The sequence below is a fragment of the Lampris incognitus genome, chromosome 9 (genome assembly GCF_029633865.1).
Source record: "Lampris incognitus isolate fLamInc1 chromosome 9, fLamInc1.hap2, whole genome shotgun sequence".
Classification (NCBI taxonomy): domain Eukaryota; kingdom Metazoa; phylum Chordata; class Actinopteri; order Lampriformes; family Lampridae; genus Lampris; species Lampris incognitus.
Genome location: NC_079219.1, coordinates 14,747,695 through 14,767,383, shown reverse-complemented (window position 1 = coordinate 14,767,383; position 19,689 = coordinate 14,747,695). Strand labels below are relative to the sequence as shown.

Here is a 19,689-nt window from a genome sequence, read left to right as displayed (position 1 = left end):
TTAAGTTATAATTAATTTCATTGGTAATTTTTTTCCTCCACCCCTGTTTTTGCTGAGTGTTGAGCTTGAAATCAAATGCATGCAATATATCATATGCATAATAACTATATGGGATTTCATCACCTGACCCACATACACTAATGAGGTGACCCAGCTTGAAGAGAAATAGAGGTTTCAGTGATAAAGCACTCTGCAGACCATTATCTAGAGCAGGCCATGTCAACTTTCTCTCATGCTCCTTCAAACATTGGATCAGAGTTACTTTGGATATATTATCTGATTTTTTTATTTTTTATTTGCATAAAAACTTTGTAGTAACACAGCATCTAACTTGAATGAGCTTAACACGGTTGTAGTGTAGTGGAACCAAATTTTTGTATGCATTCACTTAAGCAGACACATGGCGATATTTACACCTTGCTTTGTTTACGTCTTTCCACCCCTTTTCCACCCCTTTACGTTCATTGAGCAGGTTTTTGGCATTGCGTGACATTAACCTTTCAAAATAAGAGCGTCAACCTTAATATATAAACTAATGACATAATTAATGACTTAAACTTACAAAAACACAAACGAGTAAACATGAAATGTAATAGATACTGGGAGTATGCTGGGCTACATTAAAGGTAATTTACACTCCCACCAAATCATTAGGGACTTTAAATGACAGTATGGAATGTAAAGCTCAAATTATTTCTACAGTGACCTCTTAACTGGTAAGGTTTATTAAACATTGTCAGTGCTTTTATGCAAGAGTCTATAAGAATGTCTGTTACGCCCCTGCCCATTCTGTCATCTGAGGTGGTGCCTGGGAAGGCGGGGCCAGTGAAGTGGCGCTAATTGCTGCACTGATTGCAGACGGACTGCACCTGAGGCCTTCCCCTACTGACTCCTATAAAAGCTCAAAAGTCCATGGGCAGGGAGAGGTCCTCTCACATTGCTGAATGCTGTTTGTTTGATTTTTATAAACTTTAGTTAACTTTTGCCTGGCACTCATGCTTATGTTCTAGACCCCTTTTTTGACCTTGGGGTTAGTACCCCCCTTCATTTTTATTTGGCTTTGCCAGGCAGGACGGTGAGTATTGTTTCCCTTGTCTGTTTGTGTTTAGTGCATTCATCTTTAGTCATCATAGTTTGCCCTTATGGCTGCCCTGCCTTAGTTGTTCATGAGCTTTGGCCAAGATTGTAATAAACCCATAATTATATGGTAAAAGTGACTCTGAACCATTTTCTTTAGTGGCTTTCTTATGGTACGGCTCTTGCACCACTTGTTGGGTCTTTCGGTTTTAGGTCAGCCGTAACAATGTCCAAAAAACAAACTTTCAAACTGTTAAGGATACGGTTGTGAAGTGAAGAGGGAATTCACAGTTTCTAAGAGCAGGACCAGCTTTTGCACTGGATTGCTGTCCCTCCTTACCCAACTTCTTGTCTCCAAGATAATCTTTACCTTTCTTACAAGTCCATCTTTACCAGTCACTGTGTCCACAACACTGGCTAACCTCCCTTGTTCCGTGGGAGGTCATCCGTCTTCTTCATGACGATGTCCCCAACCTTGAGGTTTCTCCTTGGATTATGTCATCGTTGTCTGGTGGCGATATTAGACCGTTACATCCCTTGGCTGTAACATGGACATATTCCTTCCAACAATTCCAGAATTGCTCATCAAGATATTGAACATGACCTCACCTCTTAGGAGCATACATGTCCTCTTTGATGAATCTGCTGGGAGGTGGCAAGGCTGCTATAGACTTCATGTGAGCAGGTGATTGGGAGTTAGTGGTTTCGGACAGTCTGGATCACTCAAGTGATCAACTGTGAGCAGACGACTATTTACAATAGCCATAGCCTCATAGAAGAATGTCTGCAGAGAGGCGTTGTCCAGCCTGCCAGATGAAAGTGAGAGTGGAACGAAGAACATTCCTCACTGTTCTAATTTGCCTCCCATACACCACCTGCATGACTTGAATGGGGAGCGTTCATGTTGAAATCACACTGCTTTTCAGCCAGAAATGTGTTGAGATGACTCGTGTCCACTTGACTTAAAGCCTCACAAAGTTAATTTGCAGCTCCAACGAAGTTAGTTCCTTGATCACATCTTATTTGACATACTGCCCCTCTTATGGCAATGAAGTCCATTAATAAAGGCATATGTCGACCTATCATCCAACATTTCAATTGTGAATGGCTCGACAAAGAAAGCATGTGAAAAGAACGCCATATCGCTTGTGAACTTTGTGTGCTTGCTTCGTGAGAAAAGGACCAAACAGTCCATTCCACAGTAAGTGAATGGTGATGATGGAGCTATCCATTCTGACGGTAGATCTGATGTTCTGTGTATTTCCTCAGTTTTCGACATTTAGCACGCTGATGCACATATGATGCAATAGCTCTTGTTCATTCTCTGAATCCATTTGCTCTTATCTCATTAATAGTTAGGCCTTTACCTTGATGTTGGACCTTTTCATGATAATAAGCTATTATTATTCTGGTGATGGGATGATCACTGAGTGGTTCAAAGAAGAAGGAAGTGATGCATTTTTCAATCTTCCTCCCACCTTGAGGTGTCCATCTTGATCAAGGAAAGCATCAAGCTGAAACAGTTTGCTCTGAGATGGAAGTGGAGTCCTCTTTTTGAGCATCCTTATCTCCTCTTCATTGTCTTTGTACATCTCTTATGAGGATGTTCCATACACACTCACTTTCTTGAACAGTGCTGTGACATGCTGATTTGTCTTCCTTGATGCAACTGACGAGCTGTGCTATGGCTTGAGTGGCTCTATACCAACAAGAAAACTTTGACAGTCGGTGTGAGAGACTTGCATGTTCTGTTTTCAGTGTATTTGGTGTCTGGATCCTTTTGACTTCTGGATCCCCGATTGGTATTCCTGTGATGACTTCCGCAGCTGGAGGTATCTCTTTCTATCAAAAGAGCTGAGGTCCTGTAAACCAGTTAGATGTAGCAAGCTCACTTACACTTGAAGCAATGTCTGCAAGGTTTTGATCAGTAGGGATGTATCTCCGCTGCTGAGGAGAGGTACTGAGAGGTATCTTTTGCACCCTGTTAGACACAAATATGTGGTAATGGCGAACTTCGTTGTTTATGTACCCCCGAACCACCTTGTAGTCCATCCAGAAGTACTCATCTATATCTGACAGTCCAAGCTCATCTTTTAAGGTGTTGCTTGCTGCAACTGAGACAACAGCAGCTGTCAGTTCTAATCTGGGTATCGTTATGACCTTAATGGGAGCTACACTGGACTTTGCAATCACCAGAACGCAATGTACATTTCCTTCTTGGCCATTACCATATGTACTTGCATCAGATAAGTGATGGAGCTCTTTTTCACAACTTGTCCAAAGTCAGGAGGCAAGTAACAGTGGGGTATGATGATTTCCCCCCCCCCCCCCCCAAATTTGCAATATCACTTTTCTAGTTTTCCCACACTGGTTTCAGTTCACTGGGGAGAGGGTCATCCCAGCCTGTGCCTTGTTTGTGTTTCTTGGAGCACATGTTTTTCTGATTAAAGGGGTGCAACTGTGGCTAGCATGCTACGCCTTGTGGCTGGTTGGCCATTAGGGTGAACACAATATCTGAAAATGTCAGATTTAATGTGCCAATGGATTCTTAAGGCTCTCTCGAAATTTGAATCATTGAGGGCCAGGTCAAGGGCTTTTGCTTCAGTGGCAAGCTCAGATGGAGGTACAGTCTCTAACGCTGCCTTGTTGTTATACACAAACTTGTGCAGTCTCAGATCACCTGTATCACAGATCTTCTTGGCTTTCATTGCAAGCTGAATGGCTTCATCTGTGTTTGCCGTGCTTGTTACACCATCAACAGAAGTCTTTCATAATAAACTGTGAGCCAAGGGGAAACGGAGCCTTATTTTCTTTAGCAAGATGTTTCGATCCATAATTGGCACATCCGGGTGATGACGCAGCACTGAATAGATGAACCTTCATGTGAAATTCCTGTGGCTCAGCATTCAGGACTAAATTTTTCCACCGGAGGAAAAGTAGATAGTCTCTGTCAGGTTCATGAACATGGAATTTGTGAAACATCTTCTCAGTATCACACATTAGGGCAATATGTTGCTGTCTGAATCTGATGAGAACGTCATTCAGATTATTTAGCAGGTCGGCCTGTCAATAGGTGATCATTCAGGCTTGTTCCCATGTACTGAGCAGAGCAGTCAAAGGCCATGTGGAGTTTTTTTTTAGGGTGATAGACCCCATGGTGAGGAATATATAATTTTTCCCCTCTTCATGAACTTCCTTTGCATCACCCTTTTCAATGACCTCATTCATAAATTTCACGTACCGTTCCTTATACATGTAATTTTTTAACACTTTTCTTTTGAGATGACTGAGCCGGACAATGGCTAGTTGCTTGTTGTCTGGGAGGTAGGGTCTCTCTTTGAAGGGGAGTGGCATTTCATAGCATCCATTCACGTTTTTGTAGATTCCTTCCTTTAACATGTTCAGGAAGATTGTCGCCCTGAGAAACTGTCTTGCTATCTTTGCTGTCATCCTTAAAATCAGACTCAGGAACCTTAATAGCATCTGCTGTAGTCACTAGAGGGAGCTCTTTGACAGCGACTCTGGCACGTTTGTGATGCTTGTTGAGTCATGATGTGGTGAGGAAAAACCAACAATACTCCATATTTCTATGTAAACTGCATATAGTTTCCCTTCTCCTTCTAAGATTACCTGCTGTGGTGCTAGTGCCCTTGAGCAATTGTAGCCTATTAATAGGCCAATTTCACACTCCAGCTGTGGTGGAATTTCATCTGCTATTGTATTGAGATGATTCCAGTGCCTTGCCGTGTCACAGGTAGGAATGTGTTCGATTCACTGGTATACAGGCTTTGGTGTGGCAGGAGGGAAAGCAATGATGATTTTGGAATTGTAACGTCACTCTGAGACCCTTTCACTGTGCATTAAAGCATCCTATCTGAGCATTGTAGTTAGCTTTAGCCACAAGGTGACATATAAGAGTGGAGAAAAGTGCACACAGGTGAACTATATCTTATGTAGAAGGTGCAATCTGAAAGGGATTGGAGACTGCAAGGTGGTGACAGGGGAGAATGTAGCTAGGCAGCATTGGATATTGGTATGTAGGATGACTTTGGAGACCAAGAAGAGGAAGAGAGTGAAGGCAGAGCCAAGGATCAAATGGTGGTAGTTGAAGAAGGAAGACTGTTGTGTGAAGTTCAGGAAGGAGTTAAAACAGGCACTGGGTGGTAGTGAAGAGTTACCAGATGGCTGGGCAACCACTGCAGAAATAGTGAAGGCGACAGCTAGGAAGGTACGTGGTGTGTCATCAGGAAAGGAAGGCAAGGAGAATTGGTGGTGGAATGAGTAAGTACAGCAAAGTATACAGAGGAAGAGGTTGGAAAATAAGTGGGATAGAGAGATGAAGAAAGTAGACAGGAGTACAAGGAGATGCAGCATAAAGTGAAGAGAAAGGTGGCAAAGGAAAAGGCATACGGTGAGTTGTATGACAGGTTAGACACTAAGGAAGGAGAAAAGAACTTGTACCGATTAGCTAGACAGAGGGACCAAGCTGGGAAGGATGTGCAGCAGATAAGGGCGATCAAGGATAGAGATGGAAATGTGAGTAGTGTGTTGAGAAGGTGGAAGGAGTATTTTGAGGAGCTGATGAATGAAGAAAATGAGAGAGAGAGAAGGTTGGATGATGTGGCGATAGTGAATCGGGAAGTGCGGTGGATTAGCGAGGAGGAAGTGAGGGCAGCTATGAAGAGGATGAAGAGTGGAAAGGCAGTTGGTCCAGACGACATATCTGCGGCGGCATGGAGATGTTTAGGAGAGATGGCAGTGGAGTTTTTAACTAGATTGTTTAACACAATCCTGGAAAGTGAGAGGATGTCTGAGGAGTGGAGAAGTACTATACTGGTACCGATTTTCAAGAATAAGGGTGATGTGCAGAGCTGTAGCAACTACAGAGGTATAAAGTTTATCAGCCACAGCATGAAGATATGGGAAAGAGTAATAGAAACTTGGTTAAGAGAAGAGGTGATGATTAGCAAGCAGCCGTATGGTTTCATGCCACGAAAGAGCACTACAAATGTGATGTTTGCTTTAAGAATGTTGATTGAAAAGTGTAAAGAAGGCCAGAAGGAGTTACATTGTGTCTGTGCATTTAGAGAAAGCATATGACAGGGTGCCAAAAGAGGAGGTGTGGTATTGTATGAGGAAGTCGGGAGTTGCAGAAAAGTATGTAGGAGTGGTGCAGGATATGTATGAGGGAAGTGTGACAGTGGTGAGATGTGCGGTTGGAATGACAGATGGGTAAGAGGTGGAGGTGGGATTGCATCAAGGATCGGCTCTGAGCCCTTTCTTGTTTGCAGTGGTGATGGACAAGTTGACAGACGAGATCAGGCAGGAGTTTCCGTGGACTATGATGTTTGCGGATGACATTGTGATCTGTAGTGAGAGTAAGTTGCAGGTTGAGGAGAGCCTGGAGAGGTGGAGATATGCACTGGAGAGAAGAGGAATGAAAGTCAGTAGGAGCAAGACGGAATACATAAGCGTGAATGAGAGGGAGGACAGTGGAATGGTGAGGATGTAAGGAGTGAAGGTGACGAAAGCATACGAGTTTAAATACTTGTGGTCAACTGTACAAAGTAACAGGGAGTGCAGAAAAGAGAGATGAACAAGAGAGTGCAGGCAGGGTGGAGTGGGTAGAGAAGGGTGTCAGGAGTGATTTGCGACAGAAGAGTACCAGCAAGAGTTAAAGGGAAGGTTTACAAAATGGTTGAGAGACCAACTATGTTATGTGGTTTGGAGACAGTGGCACTGATGAAAAGACAGGAGGCAGAGCTGGAGGTGGCAGAGTTGAAGATGCTAAGATTTTCATTGGGAGTGATGAAGGACAGGATTAGGTATGAGTATATTAGAAGGACAGCTCGGGTTGGACGTTTGAAGACAAAGCAAGAAAGGCAAGATTGAGATGGCTTGGACACACATGGAGGAGAGATGCTGGGTATATTGAGAGGAGGATGCTGCCAGGGAAGAGGAAAAGAGGAAGGCCAAAGAGGAGGTTTATGGATGTGGTGAGAGAGGACGGGGGTGGCTAGTGTGACAGAGGAGGATGCAGAGAACAGGAAGAGATGGAAACCTGATCCGCTGTGGCAACCCCTAATCGGAGCAGCTGGAAGTAGTAGTAGTAATTAGCTTTAGCCTTACAGGAGTTAACTTGATTTTCAGACTGTTGCTAACTTCTTGGTCAATAAAAACTGTCATTCTGTGTGTCAAGAAGAGCATAAACAAGCATTTCCATACCTGGATGACTCCGAAGAAACCCATACTGGCACAATCATGGAGGTGTTGGAAGATGGCTTCTCAGTCTTTGTACTAAGAGACAGTATGGTTGCTGCTTCCTCTGTGTTCCTGAGGTTTGGGACTGCCACTGGTTCAACTTTTGAGTAGCTGTCATCTTGGAGACAGGATGTTTTTTTCTTGCGTGTGTGCCTGTGTCAGCAGTCCTTTGCACTGTGACCTGGCTTGAGGCAAGCATAGTTTCTTTTCTTTAACATACCTTCATCGTTCATCAAGAGATTTTCTTTCAAACTCTGGACAGCAGTGCAGGCGATGCTTACTGTTGTGAGAAAGCATGCATTGTGTCTTTAAACTTGTTTTTATGTGGCCTTGAGTCTCAGTCTCTGATTGTGTGTGGAGAACATTAGAAGTAGACTTCTTCTCTCTGAGATAGTTTTTACCTGTAGTGGAGTCTGAGGAGCGGCGAGCGGGAAAGGATGTGATAGGATTACATGCAACCTCTGCTTCCATTGTCATGAAGTTGGCAAAATCTTCAAATTTTGGGAATTCTCCTTTTCTTTCATGACTTGAGTAGCTTGACGGTTTCACCTTGATGCCGCCCAGTCAGGTAATTTTTGAACCAATTTCTGATTCTCCTCAGTCATTCAAAATGTCCAGACCTTTAATATGAGGCATAGCTTCCTGACATGCACTCAGGAAATCAGCAAATGTCCTGAATCCCACAGCATCCTTTGGCTGGATCCAGTAGTGAACCGTGGGGTCTGGCAGTGGGCATTTACCGGCGCAATGATATTGTAATCAGCCAAATTTTGGGGTTATCTTTTAATATGTGAACCGCTCCGACACACGGCTCTAACGCACACACACAAAGTGCACCCATCGCAGCACCACATGTGAAAACCTCTGACACACACAGCTCACCGACACACACAAACACACCGCCAGTAACTCAGTGCCTCAAGATCCACCAAAATCAAATCCATTGGGTATCAAATAGCCCTTGTCTCTCTCCATACTTGGAAAAACAATGAAAATGTACATGACATGGCCTCTGCTTCTGGCCTACAACAGCACCATGGACAGTGGTAGCATGCAGCATCATAAAACCCCTTCTTTACAAACTGACCAGACCAAGTCAAAACAATTCATGAGCAAAGAATAGAAATAACGATAAAATCAACCTTTACATGCAGAATATGCCATGAGCAAAGTCGCAATACAATCGTATGCAAAATATGCCAAATCTTACGCCATAATATTGAGTATAGTAGGCCTAATGTTACATGAGCAAAGTGTGGTATTAACCAGCTATGAAGTGCCATCATAATATGTAAAATGATGCCAGCTTTGATTTGGAGTAAAACAAAATGAGGCAGCTTACCTTATTAGGCTATTTGAATACAAAGTCCATCTGTCGGTCCTTCTTTGTGAAGTGGGCAATGGCAGCATGATGCAGTTTGTCCTTGGATTTAAGTTCCATCAGAAGGCCTTTTTCTATGGACATTGGTGCCAAAGCTCCCAGTCCATCCTGTCTCATTGTATTGATAGGGCCGAGAAAGACCGCTCAACTGAAGAGGTGGATACGGGGATGGTCAACACCAGACCGATGAGGTGAAGCATAGGTGAGACAAGAGCGGGAGTTGGCCTTCCATTTCCAATCACTTGTTGCTTTTCCCTGAAAGCACATCTTGAGAAGGGTAACGCTAACAAGCTAGCTACAACATCGCTCTCATCTCCTCCTGTAGCCATGCTTCGTAAACTTCATTGCACTCGTCTAATACACAGACTAACGTTAGTGATGTGCGGTTCGATTGGTTTAATCAAGCTGCATTTTTTATAGCGCTTTTCTAGCTGCAACAGCCACTCAAAGTGCTCTAAGTGAACCAGTAGATTTGGATCACCAATGTGAAAGAGTTGGTCAGTCACAAGTAATGACTCCTCAGCAACCGCACATCTTTCTTTTATATAAGTGAGCCCTTGTCTGGACTTCTAGAAGTCCTAGGGCGATTTTTTTTTTTATCCCACCCACTACAGCAGCAAAATATGATTGGCTGATTTACCTGTCACTTTCTAAATAAACGTATAAGCACAAGGACTTCTAGCAGTCCTAACCAATGAGGGAGCTAACCCTTTCTCTGCCAAGAGACAACAACAAAATCTGATTGGATAACTCGATTTTCATGGTTTCAGGACAGTAACCCTTTCATTACGAAAGCAAACTTGATAGAAACTAGGGCTGAAATTAGAAGAGATAATTATGGTAACACTTTAGTATGGGGAACATAAAAAACGTAATTGCTAGTGAATTAGTAATGATCAAGATGTCACTTTAATATGGGGAACATATTCTAAGTAACAAAAACTTAATTTAACACTTGTAGTTTTGTTATGTAAGAACAGACCATATTCATTAAGTGTTAGTAAGGGAGAATAACTCTTCTTGTGGTATTACCACCTTATAAAGTCCATTCTAAGCAAAGCATATTGAGATGGTACTACTAATAAGCAATAATTCTGAGGTTATAGAGGGAAAACTCATAGTTAATGGCTTACTGGTTGTATAATAAGGCCATGCAGAGTAAGGCATTAATGAGTACGTAATAATGACCAATTAAGAGCCAATATGTTGCTAATAAGCACCTAATTAATGGTGACTACGTTCCCCATACTAACGTGTTACCAGAATTATTATTATTAAATGAAAGGGCTTAAATATAGTGTAGCGAATCCGGGGGACAACGCAACCACAGGAACTGCCGCGGCCGGGAAGCGAACCTGTATCGCCCGCACCGCAGGAGACATCGCTAACCGCTCGACTAAAGGATAACAATTGTTAGCTAAGGACCAACGTGTCTACTTATCCGTGCACGTTACACTACCCCGTCCTTCAGCATATCGGCTCCCTCACGCCTCAGGGGGCACGCGCTACCGATGACCTCACGGTCTTCACCATCCCACTTCTGACACCAATGTAGCGAATTCGGGGGACAGCGCAACCACAGGAGCTGCCGCGGCTGGGAAGCGAACCCGTATCGCTCGCACCGCAGGAGACATCGCTAACCGCTCGACTAAAGGGTCAGGCCAGCGGCCAGCGTGTCTACTTATCCATGGGCGTTACAATAGCATTTAAAATGCTGATATGCTGGGCTTTCTCTGAAGTCCCTAAGAGTTCCTCTGTGGTCTTTTCCACCCCTTTACAGTTCATTTAACTGGTTTTGGCATTATGTCGACGTTCTTATTTTAAGACCGTCGACCTTGATATATAAACTAATGACATAATTATTTAAACTTACAAATGAGTAAACATGAAATGTAATAGATACGGGGAGTATGCTGGGCTACATTAAATGTCATTTACAGCTTGAGTGCTGCATAGTAACAACCTTTCCTCCCACATTTCTCGTTCAATCGACTTGGCCAAAGTCTGATAATGGCAGGAAAAAGTTTTTTTTTCTGTCCGTGTGTGTCTGTCCGCAGCTAATCTCGCATATTACTGGGCCTGTCAGCCTAACAATTTTTGTGCACAGTTATGACTGTATGATCAAGCACCTCTCGTGATTGCAGTGGTACTAGTGTGTAAAACCGTGTTGATAATCTGAAAATAAAACAATGTAACGTGCACGGATAAGAAGACACGCTGGCCGCTGGCTCGCGGGTATGACCCTTTAGTCGAGCGGTTAACGACGGCTCCTGCGGTGCGGGCGATACGGGTTCGCCTCCTAGCCGCGGCAGCTCCTGCGGTTGCGTTGTCCCCCGAATTCGCTACAATAATAATACCGAAAATAACAAAACACGGAAAAGGTTCCCATATATTTGCGCTGCACACACACACACACACACACACACACATATATATATATATAGAAGCACTATGTATATATATTAGTGCTTCGGTTTCCTTGGAGAAAGAACTCCTGGATACACCGGTTTACATAGTTTGTAGATCGACGGTGGTGACGAAGGCGCGTTTCCGCTTTCGTTTTGCCACCGCTTTACTCGGACAGACTCATCCAGTGATGGCGGAGGCGGACGACGTCGACGTAATGATGAATTACCACGGGGGTTTCGAGAAAATCGACCGCATAAATAGCCGCTATCCTTATTGCGTGGTCTGGACACCTATTCCTATTTTATCGTAAGTGTATTTTATCCGGTTTTTCTTTCCTTTTTGGCTGTTGCTATTGGGTCGCTGTTATTGTTTGTCATTGAATGCGACGACGTTAGCTGCTTAGACGGAAGACCAGCACTCTGCTAGATAAATTAAGATTTTTAACATCACACGTTGACTAGCAGACTGTGGCAGAAAATGCAAATATCAAATCTGAAAACTTTTGTGTGACTATAATAGCGTTGACGCCGTCTTTCACTGGGCTTAACAATGAAGTCTACAGGTTGACTGACACTTAACCGCTGCCCCCCCCCCTTATTTTTTGTGAATGCGTCATGCAGGTGGCTGCTCCCCTTTATCGGTCACATGGGTATCTGTACCTCTTCCGGCGTCATACGAGACTTTGCAGGATCATACTTTGTCTCGGTGAGTCAAGCATGATGTGCACCTATTGTGCATAGTAGATTGGAAAGGAACACCACCCTTTATTCCACTGGCTGAAGTGGGTCCACCAAGAAAGCTTTCCAAGTACCAAGGCCACTTGCCATCAGTCTGATTTGTAATGTAAAGGCAAGAGCTGGTGTATTCCCAATGAAAGATAGTGGACGCCAACTCAAACAAACTTAATCTATCATTTGTTTACTTTATTAATTTTTTTACACTCTAACTCTTTTTGTGATATCCATTTGACCTGTAGATACAGTAATCGGTGAGATCCATTCAAGCAAAGGTAAAATCCTAAATTAAAACGTTCTTGTTAACTAATTTCAGGTTGTTTTTTTTTTTCTCAGGAGGATAACATGGGCTTCGGTAGACCAACAAAGTAAGTTTTTAAAATTGTTTCTATCCAGCATATTGGTTGCATTTCAACATCAGATCTATGAATTTAATCAAAGCTTTAAAAAAAATCTAAATGAGAAAAATTATTTTTGCAAAGGTATTGGAAGCTCGATGTGGACAAGGTCTGTGGCAGTGGTCCTGCAACATGGGATAAAGCCATCCATGATGCTTCTGAGGAATACAAATGCCGGCCGGTATGATGGCGTATCTCATGTAAAAGATTGTCTTCTGACATGGTGTTTACAACCATAAATGTACTTTTATTTTTGGGGTAATTCTTAGAACTGTATTTTGATGTCCTTAGAAATATGATAATTTAATATTAAGTATAATTATTTAAATATGTACAGCATCGCTGCTTCCTTTGTTTTATGTGTTTTTCTTTTTCTAGCACAATCTGTGCTGTGATAATTGCCACTCCCATGTAGCCATGGCTCTCAACCTAATGCGCTACGACAACAGTACATCCTGGAACATGGTTAACCTCTGTCTGCTTTCTCTCATTCATGGAAAACATGTCAGGTAAATATTTTTGGTCCATGTGCACATTGTTTGTATAGTATGTATCATAGACACACTGTTCCTCACTAGCACCCTTTCTTAACAATCTCTGCTCTCTAGCATCCAAACCTGCTCATAACCCCCCCCCCCAGTCCATGGCTCACTGAGGTCATCAAAGGGCGAGGCTCAGAGTGGCGGAGAAAATGGTGTAAAACCAGAGCGTTCACTGACCTCAGTGACTATCACTGTCTCTTAGCCGATACCATCAAACCTCCTACAGACTATTTCCCCCGTACTTGACCCCACAGTCACACACATCAACTCCTCACTTACAATGGGTGTGTTCCCCACTGCATTTAAGCAAGCTTGGGTCACCCCGCTGCTCAAAAAACCTACACTCAACCCAGGTTGAAAACTACAGACCTGTTTCACTCCTATCCTTTCTATCAAGAATATTGAGCGCACAGTCTTTTTTTGGGGGGGGATTTCTCCCCAATTGTATCTGGCCAATTACCCTATTTTCCGAGCTGTCCCGGTCGCTGCTCCACGCCCTCTGCTGAACTGGGGAGGGCTGCAGACTACCACATACCTCCTCCGATACCTGTGGAGTCGCCAGCCGTTCTTTTCACCTGACAGTGGGGGGTTTCACCAGGGGGACATAGCATGTGGGGGATCACACTATTCCCCCATAGTTCCCCCTCCCCCCCAAACAGGCACCCCGACCGACCAGAGGAGGCACTAGTGCAGGGACCAGGACACTTACCCACATCCGGCTTCCCACCTGCAGAAACGGCCAATTGTGTCTGTAGGGACGCCTGACCAAGCTGGAGGTAACACAGGGATTTGAACCGGTGATTCCCATGTTGGTAGGCAATGGAATAAAGACTGCTATGCTACCTGGACGTCCCTGAGTGCAAGGTCTTTAACAAAGTCTTTGAATTCCTTTCTGAGAACAATCTGTACGATCCGAATCAGTCTGGCTTTAAACGGGGTCACTACCGAGACTGCACTCCTGTCGGTAATAGAATCGATGCATTTGGCTAGAGCTGCTGGTCAGTCCTCATCTTTTATTGCTGCTAGATCTGTCAGCTGCCTTTGACATGGTTAACCACCAAATCCTCCTCTCCACGCTCACTGAGCTTGGTATCTCAGGATCTGCCCTCAGCTGGTTCATGTCCTACCTCTCAGGGAGATCTTTTAGAGTATCTTGGAGAGGAGAAGTGTCCAAACTGCATGGTTTATCCACAGGGGTGCCTCAAGGATTAGTGCTCGGTCCCTTTCTCTTCTCAATATACACTATCTCACTTGGTGCAATCATTCACTGCCATGGTTTCTCATACCATTGCTATGCTGGCGATACCCAGCTCTTCCTATCATTCCTGCCAGATGACCTCACAGTCTTGGCATGGATATCGTCATGCTTGGCTGATATCTCTATATAGATGAAAGAATGCCACCTTCAGCTTAACCTATCTAAGACTGAGCTCATTGTCACCCCAGCCAGGCCATCCCTACAACAACAGATCAATATTCAGCTTGGATCAACCAAACTTGTGCCCACAAAGTCTGTCTGAATCCTGGGTGTCATGATTGATGACCAACTAACCTTTAAGGTTCACGTGGCCTCAATTGCTCGGTCATGCCGATTTGCCCTGTATAACATCAGGAATATTAGACCCTACCTGTCTGAGCATACAGCACAACTCCTGGTACAGGCTTTTGTAATATCATGCATTGATTACTGCAACTCTTACTGGCAGGTCTCCCTGCGTGCACTTTCAAACGTCTGCAAATGATCCAGTACGCAGCGGTGTGTCTGGTCTTCAACCAACCCAAATCAGCACATGTCTCTCTGCTGTTCATATTCCTCCATTGGCTCTCAGTTGCTGTCCGCATCAAATTCAAAACCTTGATGCTCTCTTACAAAACAGCAACTGAAATGGCTCCCGCCTACCTGAGCTCTCGCATTCAGGTTTGCACTCAGTCTCGCTCACTGTGCTCTGTCAATGAAAGGTCCTTGGCACTTCCACCACAACGGGGTCCTCAGTCACGAGCCAGATTCTTCTATTCTGTGGTTCCCTGGTGGTGGAACAAGTTACCAAACTCCATTCGATCTGCTGACTCCCTCTCTATCTGTAAGATGAAGCTAAAGAACCAGCTCTTTTCTCTCACAAACACCTCCACACCTGATGGTATTGATAAAATACAAAAAAAATCGCTTCTATGCACCCTATGCATTGATCCTTGCTTGTGTTGTATTAACGCTCAGATATGTCACTTTGGATAAAAGCATCTGCTAAATGAAGTTGTAACAATATGTGCTACAGTTAGTTTCTTGAGTTGAGTTTCATTGTTAGATCCTGTGTTCAAGTTACAGCAGGAGGAATATGTTTAGGGATAATAAACCTTTATAATCTCTTTGGGGAAAGCAAGAGTCAAAATAGGGCGACTTTTCTTAGTCTTCTTTTGGACTGAAAAAATGTCTAATAACACACGGCTAATGCACAAGTTATTCATAGAGTAGTGTGTTGTCTGTACTAAAGTAATGAAGAGACACTAAACGGTGTCACTGAAATTAACCTACTATAAAATATCCTATCTAATAGCCATAAATGGTCAACACTTGTCAAAAATAAAAAAATTAGAGGTGTTATCAGCGAAATAAATATGAATAGTTTTAGAGGAGAAAAACAACAGAATAAGCATCATGGTCATGATTCAAAGGAACACAACTGAATTAATTTTCAATATTCGGTAGATAGAGCAGTACGTAGTAGGGGTTGCACAGCGTACTCGAGCATTCGATTTCTCGAGCAGTTGCATCAATTCTTGAGTTTATATATTAACATCAAGTACTCCAATCACGGGATGCTAGAACACGTGCACGCTCAGTTTCTTCACATCGTAGGTTACTGAATGTGTGTTTGCTTTATTGTTGTATTTCACTGCAGATTTTCTTTCCCAAGGTGGTTGTGGTGAAATAAACGTCCGACAACTGTGAGTTGTTGATGGATTTCTCAAGGATGGCTCTAACATCGAGTCTTTCATGTAATAAACTAGGCTACTACACTAACGCAGCTAAACAAATTAATGTTGTTAAAAAATGGATGCAAGCAAATATGAATAATCTCATTTTTAAGTCAGGCTTACTAATGTTGACCAGGTTTCATTGAATTTACAAAATAATATCTAAACACAATAAGAACACTTAGTGAAAAACCCACTTTGTCGACTGACCTTTCTATCTTTGCTTTGCTTTATATGCTGAGACCAACCCCATCATTTTTGCATAGTCTTTTTTAATTGGTGCAAGACACCTCCTGCACCCCCCCCCCCGACTACTTGAGAACTTGAGTTTTACAGGAAAAGAGTACTCGAGTTGTAAAATTATGCATTCGTGCAATCCCTAGTACATAGAATAAAGAGTAGTATATCTAGTGTAGTAGACGGGTGCATTAGTACAATTGTCAAAGCCCTGGCACAGGAGGAAGTTTAGAAGCTTGTTGGTGGTAAGTATAAAAACTTCCCAAAGCACTCTCTGGTACGCCTTAGCTATTGGAGTCTTGCTAAAAGAATTGCATCGCTTCATCAGCATGTCATGAAGGATGTGGGAGGCGTTGTCCTTGATGGCCAGCAACTTGGCTACCATCTTTTTCTCCACCGCTGTCTGTAGTAAGCCAAGGTCAAGTCTAGCAACTGAACTCGCCTCCCTGTCGACCTTGTTCATTATGTAGACATCATTTACACAGATGTAGCCCGCCCCCACATAAAAGTGTAAGATCTTACACCAGCCTCTAGAAACTGATCAAAACATGTGCAATATTTTGCTATATCCATCAAAGGACCTGAGCCGTCTCAAGAGAGACATCCTGCTATACATTGTATTGTTAGTAGCACATTGTTTGCCAACAATATTTGTGCCAAAGACAATCCTGGATCAGAGGCACAAGTTTGGATGTGTTAAAGGCTCCTATACATGTGCTCTGCTGTAGGGTACTTGCACTGTGAATTAAGAGACATATGGTTCTGAGAAAACCCCTCATTATTCTCTGTTGACCCACATAGAAAAAAAACTTGCCATCGCAGTTTGTGCTGGCTCTGCGTTGTTCTCCCAAGGCACTGCGTCTTCAAAGTTCAGGGGTTAGTCATGTAATTCATCACTGACAGAAACACTCCTCTCTAAGTCACCGCTGGAGGTCACCTTGCCTCTGGGGCTCCCTTTGCTGTGTGTGCAGCGGGAGAGCAGGTGGGAAGGGCAATAGGACACAGGCTAGGGCATAGCCGTGGGGATGGTGGGAAAGGCGGGTTACCACGGAGAGAGAGGAGCGATTTCACAATGCGACGCCTCAACATTACTTCCTGTGTCCTAGTCTTTTTTCAGTATGTAGCGGAATCTATTTTTACCCTCTCTGATGCTCACTTACACCAGAATTCCAGGTTTTAATGATTGTTGTGGCTCACACCCGTAATCCTCCTTCTCTCTTTCCCTCAGTTGTGCGGCGTTCCTCAAGACCTGGCTACCTTTCTTCATGCTCTCTGGTGTCATTGCCACCTTCATACTCACATTCAACCTACAGTAATCCTTAAGGAGACATGGGGCCGGAGAGAGAAGTAATGACACAGACTTTTTTTTTCATACACAAGATATGTCATTGAATTTCGAACTGACTGAAACGTTTTGATGGGATGCGTCGTCATACAGAAATATACCAGATGTAGGACTTCATTTTCATCTCCAGTTGCCTGAAGTGGGCGAGGTCCAGCTGCTTGTGGCTCATTTGGAAACTCGTAATAACAATGATTTTACGTTTGAAGTTTTTAGTGGGTTATTTTTTTTTCACTGGGCATTCCACATGTAGGGATTATTATGCACACGTACACATACCCTTCATTTCCTATAATAGCTAAAATAACTTGGCATTTTGAATTCCAGGTAATGAACACAACTAGCTGCTAAAATGCTGACAAGCAGTTTGAGAGAAATGAATGAATATAGGAACCCCTTCCTGCTTGTGTGTGAAGTGCCTGAAGGAAAATGACAGACTAAAATAAAAATATAAAATCATCGTACTTTCATAGTTCAGAAAGCAGGTGAATGTGATTCTTTAGCTGACTGATTTTCTTAGAATACTGCAGAACTGCTCAAATTACTTTATATTTAACCTGTTGCATGAACCTACTTTCAGAAGTCTCCTTTGTTCAAGTGCAATATTGTTTTTTTGCATAATGTATTCTATATTTAAACAGTGATAAGTTAAAATGTCAATATTGCTGTTATGTTTTTTTATTTATTTCCTTTGTGTTGATGTCACTACCACTTGATTTCATTGTACCTGAAAATTTACCTTAAACCCTTTAAAATCCATACCGATGTCTGTAGACAATTTCAATGTGATTTTAAATGTGACGCTAACAGTTATGAAGTTGTGCTATAAGATAGATAGATAGATGTATGTAATCGGAATCAAAAATACTTTTAATCCCCGAGGGGAAATTTGGGTTATTGATCCCAAATTGGGAAATTCTTGTTACAGCAGCAGGTTATCCAGCCATTGCATGGGAACAGTAAATACACAATAAATAATCATATCAACACTAGAAGAAAGAAGTATATATCAATGGGAAAAGTAAACAACATAAACTAAAATTAAATGGCTCAATACAGGATATGTCTTTTGAATACGCAATATAAATATATTAGAATACACTGTAAAATATAAACATAGGATAACATACTGTAAACATCAGACAAGTGTGCAAAGTAGTTAACGTTTTTAAAATGCAATGAGGTAAAGTAGGAGTATAAAGATGTGCAGATTCACCATGAGCAAAGTTACTGAAGGAGCAAAATAGGGTGGAGTTTGGTTGAGACAGAAGCCATAAAACTTGAGTTCTGAGCGTTCTCTGTTAGACAGAGGTGAGGTGTTGTAGAGAGTTATTGCTTTGGGCAGGGAAGATTTCCTGTATCGATCCTTGTGACAGTGAACCTGAACCAGTCTGTTAGAGCACCGCTGTCTGTCCAGTAGGTGGTAGAGAGGGTGGTAAGGATTGTCCATAATGATCAGTTGTTTTTTTTTTCAGTGTCCTCCTCTCCACCACAACTTCAAAGGTGTCAGATTTGCAGCCAATTACGGAGCCAGCCTCCTTAATCGGCTTATTAAATCTGTTGGTGTCACCAGTTCCAATGCTGCTTCTCTAGCAGACTACAGCAAAGTACAGTGCACTGGCCACAACAGACTGGTAGAAGATTTCCAACATCTTGCTGCACACATTGAAGGATCTTGGCGTCCTCAGGAAAAAATCTGCTCATTCCTTTCTTATATACAGCCTCAGTGTTGGTCTTCCAGTTCAGTCTGTTGTCGATGTAGTCGCCCATGTAACTTCTAGTCCTCCACCACGTCAACATTCTTTCCCAGTGGTTGTGTAGCAAGCTTCTTCCTTCTGAAGTCGAACACCATCTCCCTGGTCTTGGCCACTTTTAGAAACGGATGGTTTCTTCCAGCCCACTCCACAAAATCATCCGCCACTGCTCTGTACTTTTCCTCCTCCCACCCAACCACTGCAGAGTTATCAGAGAACTTCTGCAAGTGCCATGAGCCCATAGTGGTACTGAAAATCTGTGGTGTATAAAAGGAAGGGAGACAGACAGCACAGTCTCCTTCGGAGCGCCTGTACTACTCACCACCATTTCGGACAGAACAGTGCTGGACAAACAGAGGTCTGCCTATCGGGTAGTCTGTAATCCAGGAGATGGGGGGGGGGGACATGTCTGCCCCCATTGCTTGCAGCTTCTCCCTCAGCAGCAGTGGCTGGATGCTGTTGAATGCACTGGAAAAACAAAAGAACCTTATTCTTTAGGTACAACTGGTTCTATCCAGATGTGAGTGAGCTTGCTGCAGCAGGTAGATGATATTCTCCATTCCCAGATGAGATTGGTAGGC

The 19,689-nt window shown here is 43.1% G+C and overlaps 1 protein-coding gene across 1 annotated transcript; it reads left to right on the top strand.

Moving 5' to 3' along the window:
• The first annotated feature begins 11,310 nt into the window (after window positions 1-11,310).
• LOC130118227 (transmembrane protein 222-like) lies at window positions 11,311-19,383 on the top strand. The gene is made up of 6 exons (XM_056286625.1): window positions 11,311-11,434; window positions 11,749-11,833; window positions 12,199-12,230; window positions 12,345-12,441; window positions 12,639-12,769; window positions 17,241-19,383. The coding sequence occupies exons 1-6, from the start codon at window positions 11,316-11,318 to the stop codon at window positions 17,326-17,328; spliced, it is 552 nt and encodes a 183-aa protein (XP_056142600.1). The 5' UTR covers window positions 11,311-11,315; the 3' UTR covers window positions 17,329-19,383.
• The last annotated feature ends 306 nt before the right edge of the window (window positions 19,384-19,689 follow it).